Source organism: Cibotium barometz, chromosome 13, assembly GCF_041138505.1.
Source record: "Cibotium barometz isolate CiBa-2024 chromosome 13, ASM4113850v1, whole genome shotgun sequence".
NCBI classification, from domain to species: domain Eukaryota; kingdom Viridiplantae; phylum Streptophyta; class Polypodiopsida; order Cyatheales; family Cibotiaceae; genus Cibotium; species Cibotium barometz.
In genome coordinates this window covers 59,302,713-59,312,301 of record NC_141058.1, presented here as the reverse complement: position 1 = coordinate 59,312,301, position 9,589 = coordinate 59,302,713, and the positions used below count along the sequence as shown (strand labels likewise).

The following is a 9,589-nucleotide window of genomic DNA, read 5'->3' as shown; positions in this document are numbered from 1 at the left end:
TTGATTTCTTTATTTATTTGGGGGGCCTTCATGCATGCTAGGGAAACCTAACATATGGTTGATATGATGTAGGTCTGTATTGGTCTGGATTTGAAGCCTAGACATGTTAAATTTGGTCCTAAAACTAGAAGATGGTATCTGAAGAAGAAGCGAGTGGACTACACATTTGTGACATTCGTAGAGAACCCTCTTGGGACAAGGACTACAGTCAAAATCTGGTCAAAGTGTTGGAGAAGCAAACCCCTAGAGGATGCAGTACTGATGGAAGCTTGCATTTAGTTGGGGCACTAAATTTCTTGGGGACAGTCCACTTTTGTGATGGAAGAAGATAGATGAAATCTGTTATGTAATCTTTTAAATGAAGTAAAGGTTTGTGACTAGGGGGAGTGTTCACTCAGAATGAAGTAAAGGTTTGTGACTAGGGGGGGTGTTCACTCAGAATCTCTTATCTAAAAGGGCCAAGATTTAAAATCAGACTTGAAGTAATGTATATACTTACTATTGGTCAAAAAAAAGGTTGGAGTAATCAAAATCTTGTGTTTGGCTGATTTTATAACTAAAAATTCCAAATTTTCTTCTTTTTTTCAAGTCAAAGTCAAAGTTTAGCCAAGATTTTTCAAATACAGCACATGAAAAATACAGTGAAGGCCCTTTGTTTTAGAGCACTCAGGGAATGGCGTGGTTTGATCAGTAGCGTCAAGGATGCAATGTATGCACGCAACTTGCTTTTTCAGTAGTCCTGCCGGAGCGACTGATTAGACTGTACACATGCATTACTGTGCACCATCCGCTCTTCCCTTCGCTGCGCTTGGTGCGAGCCCCAAAGCCTAGAACGTTCCCCTGCAACAGTTCTTATTAGCCCTCCGGGCCTCCATCAACAACTTCAAGACACGATCTTCTGCACTGCACCTACTGTGGCCCTATCTTAATCTGCCCACGCCGGCCTCTATTCCTTGAAAGTTGAAACCCAAGCGCAACCTCTTAATTTCTCCAAGTTGCCCTTTCTTTACAAGCCTCCGCTGTTCTAAAAGCTCATAATAACTGACCCCGATCCCCATGGCCGCGGCTCCGGAGAGCATGCCTGAGGCAGCGCTAGGGAGGTCCAACTCGAGTATGGATGCGCGAGAGACTCTATCGCGCTCTGACAGCCAGCGCAAGTCCAAGGGCGGTGGGGGGAGGAGAGGTTCTAGATCCAGCAATGACCTCTTTGTGTGCTTTGCGCCCAGGACGTCCCTCAATTTGGTGCCCAGGCCTGTTCTAAGCCCCGCTCGGGACAAGGGCAAGGAGTCCCGCAGGGGAGCCCTCTCCAGTTCCATCTTCTCCAAGGTGGCTGCTAAGAAACAGGGCTTCGAAGAGGAAGAACCCACGTCTCCCAAAGTCACATGCATTGGGCAAGTGAGGGTCAAGCGCAAAAAAGGTAAGGATGTTGATGGGCAGCAGAAAGAGGCGAAGAAGGAGTCGGCTTGTTCTAGCTTCGCCAGAGACTTCTCGTGTTTCGGGCTGCCCTGTGATTCTTATGGAAGCTTGACTTCCTTCAAGGGCGACAAGAAGAGCAGCGGCGCAGTACTCGCCAAGTCGCTTGTGTTGATCCAGCAGGAAACGGAGGCGAAACCTGGTCAAGATGAAAGCAAAGGAGCTGCAATGACGCACCTCGAACAGCAGGCATCCTGCTCGTTCGGTAATAATAGGAGAGAAAGGCAACGTTCCTCCACTGCCAATTCTGCTGTTCAAGCTGAAGGAGAGGAACAAGCAGTGCTGGAGATCCCAAAGAAAACCTCCAGATCCGAGGAATCAGCTTCCATCTCCAGCACTCTACAGCAAGAAGTCATGGCTAAAGCAAGGGAGGAGCCCAGGTCAGAGACAGAGATAGATGATGATGATACATTCGAGCCAGAGCCACCCCCTCCAGGTGCCCTGTTGTTAATGCGGCGCAACGTGGAACATCTGCCAGGGCTGGCGTCTCCTGTACCCTGCAACAGCATTTCCTTGAAGAGGAGCACCTCTGCTCCTTCGCAATGCAGGTCCACAGAAGGACAGGATACAATCTCTGAAACTGGAGATACAGGACCTCTCGAGCGTAAAGCAGCTGAAGACTGGCTCAAACCCAGCACTCAGAAATCCTTCCTGAAGAGGTGCAAATCTGTTTCGCAAAGCTTCACTCGCTCCAACAGTGTGCAAGCCACACCAACGTCAGCCCCTCTCAAAATGGAGACGGACAAACTAGATGAAGTAGTGGCACAGACTGCAGTGTTGTCGGAGCACACAATTGAACAGATAAGCTCTCTCCCAGCTGCAGGCTGCACGGATATCAGGCTCCCTCATCAGGAAAGGGATTCAGATCTGGTAAATGCTGCTTTGCGAAGGACAAGCGAAACTGAGGCTTTGAGAGTTTCTTTAGATATTGTCCCTGAAACTTGGCTATGGGAGAGCTGCACTGTTGTTCGGCAGCCCAGGGATAGCTCAAGTGAGAGAAGGCTAGTGGATAGGATAGGAGCAAATTGGCTTGATGCGGAGCTTGAAGCTTCACTATGGAGAAGCTGCAAGGTAGCTCAACAACTCTCTCGTCCGACAGAGTGCAGTGCAGCCGCTCAGCCCACCTCTCAGGAGATCTCTAATTCTACAGTAGAGTGGCTTGACACCCAAGTCGAAGCCACATTGTGGAAGAGCTGCAGCTTAGTGGTAGCTGCATCGCAACATGCAGAGAATGGTGACTTACCAAATAAGGATGTGCCTGAAATTCAGGAGACTGGAAAAGTTTCGCCCTTAATTGTGGAGATTGCAAAGGGTTCTGTAGAGGGCAAGAAAACAAAAGGTGTTCCTTTGGGTAGGAGCTGCAGTGTTGGGAGCCAGAGTGGGAAGCAGCTGATTGGGCGAGGTTCTTCGCTCCTACTTAGGAGCTCTAGCGTTGGAAGTCAGCGAGCTGAACAGGGGTACTGTAATATGATTGACGAGCAAGAGTCGAAAAAGACGCGCAATGACAATCCACCACCGAGGACGAGCACCACGAAGGAATCAAAACCAAATATTATCAAAGAGGAGAATTCAAATGGTGGCTTTGAAGGCAAGCCAGATGAAAAAGACACTGCTCATGAAGGCAATTGTCAACTTGTTGAGGAGGAGGCAGAGAGAGGGGAGGAGAGACCAGTTGCAGAAGCTCTAGCTCCGTCTCCATCTTCTGTTCTGGACCATGGTCCGGCTCCACCTCCATCTAGCCCTGCCCCAGCAACTTCAGAAACCCTCCTGGTTCTGAGGTGCAATTTGGGAGCTTTCAGGATCTCATTAGATGCGGCCTCAGAAAAGAAATGCATGGAGGGGTCAGGAAAGCAACAGCAGAAGGCCATGCTGAAGGCCATGTCTCACCTGCATCATGAGGTGGGAACGTATGCTCGCCTGCTCAAAGCTGCCAGTGGCAAAGAGAGAGCTTCCCTGTCCTCTGCTTTCTGTTTGCAGAGGTGCAAATCTGAGCCAGTGAGGTTGGCATCTTATTGACAAATTCCTTCAGTGTTCAAAGTTCGACAAAGCAGTCATCACATTCTTGTAGCTTTACTTTCTGCAAGGCCAGGGCAAACCTACATCAATGCCATGCGTTGGTACTTATCTCTATGTGAATGCAATTAAAAGGCAAGTGTTGGCACTGTATGCTCTATGGTTTTCTTTACCGCTTTACATATCTCGCCAACTTACGCCTGCCAACAATGCCAGTCTAAACAAAACTTGTAAAATGAGTGTACATTCTCAATGTGTGCCACTCTACCTACGTCTTGACGGACAATATTCTTTTTGTATGATCACTGATGGGCGGTTTCATATCTATGCTGAATCTTCATGTATGATATGGTCTATTATGGTGAGTGCATGCTATGCCAACGTGCAAGGGGCAAAGCGGAAGCGTCATCATTGAGATGGTTCCGCTACATGGATTATAGCGTACAAAAACTCATGGAGAGAAATGTCTCACAATAATATAATTGTTTGTTGGCATGTGCCAGGAATTCAATAAGTATGGTGATGTTTGCCACAAAAAAATAAACAATGAAGGGGCACTTATAAGACGACCTTTAGGTAAATTCCCCTATTTATGTCTTTCCCTTTCTTCAGATTTCACACAGCAGTGATCATTATTATTGCGTGCGATAATCGCATGTCTTAGCTGATCGTGACACTATTATGATTAAAATCGTATGAAAAAGCCTAAATAAATGAGATCGTCATGCCACTAGTTGTTGACTTTCATGTTGCCACGGATTGTTGTTTGCACCTTCTACCTTCTAAAGAGACTTCTTGCTCAAACAAAGCTCACAAATCTCACGCTTTAGGTATCTATTTTGTACTATTGTCTTTAGATTAGTGTTGATATATATATACCTAGATGAATCTAGGAACATGCCCAAATTCACTTTTTAGGAACTTGCTTGCATGTTATATACTCATGGTAGTCAACCCACAAGACTATATAGCTATCAACTCTTATTATGCATAGTATAGACTAGATACTACGACATACCCACTAATGTCATCAGTGCCCAAAAGTGGGTGTAGAACTTTGTATCAAGATATGCAAATAGAAAGAATTAGTATAGCAAATAAGTAGTTGATAGGGTAAATGCACCGCTAAAGATAGAAAGAATTAGCACAATATCAACTCGTCGCAACTCGGACGAAAACTTCACAATGTGAAATTTGCATGTCCGCTAATACGATTGAATTATATACCTAGATGAATCCAAGAACAATCGTTGGATGTTAATCTGGCCCCTTCATTTGAGGGATGTTAACGTTGCTCCATTTAATTGGCTTTGATGCAGAGCCCTTCCATTCAGAAATAGGTTCTCCTTCGCTGCCTTCTCTAACAACTCACGTAGGGTTCGATCCCCATCACCATCAACAATTCTGAGAGCAAGCCTAGTAAGGGTTTCTATCTAAAATGAGGGGCCTCTTCGGGCTTTTGGAGGTGGCAATTCTCGTAGCTACTCTCGGGTTATCGCATGACTAGAAGTTGTGGTGGATTATTCCACATGCAAGAGCATGGAAAGTCGAAGAGCCATATATAGGGTGTGGTGGCACCTTGTCATAGATATCTCCTCCGATCGGGTTTTTGGACGGAAGTAACGGCTAGGAGATAGGAGCCCAGCCACTGACGTTGCTCAGTGCCCTAGGGTGGTGTGCGTGCTGCTATTGCGTGACTTTGACATAGTATTAGAGCTCGGCATGTGGGGTCTTGGGCGGTCCTTAATCTCTATTTGATCGAGCTGCTCGAATTGAAGGAGGGTGTTGGAGGTGGCAATTCTCGTAGCTACTCTCGGGTTATCGCATGACTAGAAGTTGTGGTGGATTATCCCATATGTAAGCGCATGGGAAGTTGAAGAGCCGTATATAGGGTGTGGTGGCACCTTGTCATAGATATCTCCTCCGGCCGGGTTTTTGGGGGGAAGCAACGGCTAGGAGATTGGAGCCCAACCACCGACGTTGCTCAGTGCCCTAGGGTGGTGTACGTGCTGCTCCTGCGTGACTTTGACATGGGTTGAGATGACCCACCATGGAAGTTTCCATTATAATTGCTTGTGGATGGTGCCGTCCTCCTCTTAACAGGAGGTAATGGAGCTGCAGCACAGAGCTCACTGCCGTTGTCTCACCTGTCTTTACCCTCAGCATCTCCAAATCAAGATCCTCTAGCCTGGCCACCACACAGACTGAATTCAAGCCCATCATAGCTCCAATTCTCTTCTGTTGCAACCATGGTTCGCTCCTCTATTACAACTGTGGCTAAGCGGAAGGTCCGCCTACATCAAGGTCAACCTTGAGACACCTGCAAGTTAACGTTGTGATGGTGTTAATAACAATTACGATAATCATATTGGGTTTGCGATGGAGTTAATAACAATTGAGCTTACCATGTTGGCTTATTTATACATGTATGTATATATATATATATATATATATGCACGTACCTGGAGAGAAAAGGCCTTTTCATCTTTCTACACTGATAGGATCAGAAAAACAGGCTATCTTCAATTAAGGCTGGGAAATCAGGGTTTCTAATTTTGTGATTCATCCCACAGATGCAAGAGCAAAGAACTTGATAGGGTAGGAGAAACAATCTAAGGTTGAGAAATTCAGGGGTGTGCTGCACCTCAGAGATGCAAGACCAGCAGTTCTTTGCTTGTAAGATTGAGAACATATGGACCGTACTGTAGGAAGCTCACTCTTTTATTCCAGTTGCTGATACATGCTGTTGAAGGCATCCTTGCCTTGCAGCATGCACCATACTGTCGGAGGCTCACAGATGCTGGAGTTGTCTGGAGTGCGATTGCTTTACACCCCAGCATCTCAAGCTATGCCTGTGCTTTCTCTGCAAGCAGATGATCCCGTGACACAATCCTGTGTGATGCAAACCTGGGGCAATGCTTCCCAAGCCTTGGTATGGCCCCAGCTGGTGGATCAGCTTCTCTCTTCTTCTGCCAGCCATCTGTAGCCCGGACTTTACATCCAGAAAATTCAGGCTCCTACTTCAGAAAGTGCTTAAAGTAAGCAGAACACTTACATCAAAGAACACAGCATTGTTGTTTTGGTGTATTGATCATGCTGGTCAATGCCATCAAATCTATGTGGGAACTGCACATAACATACTTTTTTTCCAACAGCTGGATCCATCATGAAACACATGGCTTCTCTGAAGGCTTTAGTGTTATTAATGTAATGGTCACAATCCAAATGGAGGATGTAAGGTTCATTAGTAAACACTGCAGAGACCCGCACTCCTGCACAATTCACAAGCACCGAGCTCAAAACCTACAGGCATACCTACTATCATATCATCTAATTATCTGGATGGGGAAAGCCAAAAGAGCTTACGCATGCATTCATAGCCCCTGCTTTCTTGTGATGATCCTTTTCTGTCTTGACACATACACAAGGCGAGGCAAGTAATTCCCATCAATATCGATGCCGCATCTGTCCCAAGAAGACCTGTGTGTAAAATTCTGAATGTTACATTAAGGGAACCATAGAATCAAACGGACTGCATACTGACCTTCATGGCCCTGTGGTCTACAAAGGAGGCGTGAACCTTATCTTTGAGGTAGAGCGAAGTACATTTCTGGAGCTCTTGGTTCAACACCCACTTGTCTCTGACATCCCTTAGTCAAACATCGACATGGCAGCTCCACCATTAGACACGTAGCAGGAGACCTTATCCACCGGATAGTCAGCAGCCAAAATGGATAAGACTGTGTTGGCTGTGACAATTGGTGGTTCTCCACCGTACCCACAAACACATCAACTGCCGCTAGCTCCGAGGGTTTCCTGTCATAGCATACAATGCAATTACGATTCAGATGAGAGTTCAACATAGAATGTAGACTCCCAAGCACCTCAGTGAAAGGGGTCCCAAATATGTCTCTCGGGTGATTGAAAGCCACTTCGGAAACTAATCCAGGATCTAGATCTCGCATATAACAGACACCATCCAGAGCCCATAAGCATCAGGCACAGGGTTTAATATTCTGAAGCGTAAGAAGAATGCAAGAACCACAAGCCAACAGCTTGTATGGATTGATTCTGGTAGACAATATAGGAATCTTCCGAGAGAGAGAGAGAGAGAGGCTGACTAGCCTCATCCATGCTGTCAACACAAAGTGCAGGTTGGATCTACTTCAGCGAAGCGTTCAGAGTGGATAGTGAAGTGATGCGTGAGCGTGAGCTTTTTTGGAAGTCTGGATGGAGGAAGAGCTCACATGTGGGGGAACTGCTGATGCCATTGGAATTCTTCCTCTCCCAACCTGCCACGTGGAATGCATGAATAGTGAAAATAAAGAATAGACTAGTACTTGACTTGTGTGTTGCTATGGCCTTCCTGCCCTCTTGGTATTACACTTCTGCCATGTGGCACGTGGTTAGAGAGGAGCTCTCAGACTTGCCATGTGGTAGATATGGGATTAGTTTCCTGCATTGCTGCTCGAGCGGCTATGTTGCTTTCGCACGTGATAAGAGAGAGCATGTAAGCGCGTAGAAACAAAACTCAGCAATCTCCTTGAAAAAATATTTCAATTGCCTTATGTACCAACTTGTGAGCTCGAATATGAGTGATAATGTAAGATATGTATATGTTTTGTTAGGATGAACACTACTACAAATACGTGTGTATATGTGTGTGGGTTCACACATCTCTGTCGCTCTCTCTCTCTCTCACACACACACACACACATGTATGTGCCCGCAATTGCACGCTCTCATATACACACACTCTCTCTCTCACGCTACTGCAGGTATAGATCCTTGCATTTAGACACAAGTATACGCTTGCACATGCACCCTCTCATACATACACTCTCTCTCTCTCGCGCTCTACTGCGGGTATAGACACGTGTTTGTGTGTGTGTGTGTGTGTGTGTGTGTGTGTGTATGTGTGTGTCAATTGTATGCATGCCAACTTTGCGAGTGTGCAAGTGTGTGTGCCTTTATGTGTCGATAGTGTGGGTGCGCACATGTCTATGTGAGTGCAACGTCAAGTGTTAAAGCCTTAATGAAGGCGGCTCATGTTGCCCTCACGCTCAAACTGTGTGTGTATCGACTATATGTGTGTGACTATGTGTGTCAACTCTATGTATACATACATGCGATTGTGCGTGTCGCCCCATATGTGTGTGTTTATGTGTCGCCCCATGTGTGTGTGTGTGTGCATCGATATGTGTGCATGTACGCAAGAGAGAGTGGCTGTGCATCTAAGTGCTTGTATGTGTGGATGCATGTGGCTGCACGTGCATGTGTGTGTGTGTGTGTGTGTACATATGTACGTGTGTGCATGCATGAACACTTGTGTGTGTATGTGTGTGTGCATGCATACATGCACGTGTGTGTGTGTGTGTGCATGCTCAAGTGTGTCCATGCACGTGCATGTGTATATCTGTGTGTTCTGCGTATATGTGTATGTGTAAGCATGCAAGTGTTTGTGTGTATCTTGTCTGTATGCATTTATGTTCATGCACATAAATGAATGCGTGTGAGTGTGTGTGCATGTATATGCATGTATGTGTCGATTCTATGTGCATGTGCCAATGGGTGCTATTGTGCATGTGTCGATTTTGTATGTTTATGTATGTGCATACACGTGGAAGTGTATCTGTGTATAGGTGTGCATGTGTGTGTATCTGTGTATAGGTGTGCATGTGTGTATCGAGTGTGTACATGCTAACTCTCTATGTGCCCACGTGCGTATACGAGTGTGTGTGCCTTTATATGTCGATGGTGTGTACAACACACGTCTGTGTGAGTGGACCTTTATGTATTAAAGCCTTAATGAAGGCAGCTCTCACGTTGAGACTGTGTGTATCAACTCTGTGTGAGCGCGTGGTATCCTGCTAATTGTTGTAATTAGCATAATAATTTTAACAGTCCATAAATAGGCTGACTTTGTGGGTGGATTAATTAAACCATAGAAGGGTAACACTCATGAACTATTTGCTCCATATTTGGGTTGTTTGCAACATCAAGAAAAATTAGGCCAGGAAACGATTACCTTGGAGACCTCCTTGGGTTCTCTAGAAGGTATCCCAGCATTGCGGTATCACCATTCCTACTTCAGCCTCCTAGA

General features: G+C 45.9%; 1 protein-coding gene and 1 long non-coding RNA gene across 2 annotated transcripts; one reads left to right on the top strand and one right to left on the bottom strand.

The window, feature by feature from the left end:
* Positions 1-678: 678 nt before the first annotated feature.
* LOC147632889 (uncharacterized) lies at positions 679-4,000 on the top strand. Its single transcript, XM_086807792.1, has one exon. The coding sequence runs from the start codon at positions 1,057-1,059 to the stop codon at positions 3,487-3,489; it is 2,433 nt and encodes an 810-aa protein (XP_086663918.1). The 5' UTR covers positions 679-1,056; the 3' UTR covers positions 3,490-4,000.
* Positions 4,001-4,695: 695 nt separating this feature from the next.
* Positions 4,696-7,699, bottom strand: LOC147632888 (uncharacterized). Its single transcript, XR_015267175.1, has 3 exons — positions 6,853-7,699; positions 5,949-6,758; positions 4,696-5,806 (listed from the first exon to the last, which is right to left on the bottom strand). It is a non-coding gene; the product is annotated as an uncharacterized LOC147632888 (long non-coding RNA).
* Positions 7,700-9,589: the final 1,890 nt, after the last annotated feature.

Bases quoted from the DNA above. Each gene is read 5' to 3' on its own strand.
- LOC147632889 (XM_086807792.1), top strand. From the start codon at position 1,057: ATGGCCGCGGCTCCGGAGAGCATGCCTGAGGCAGCGCTAGGGAGGTCC.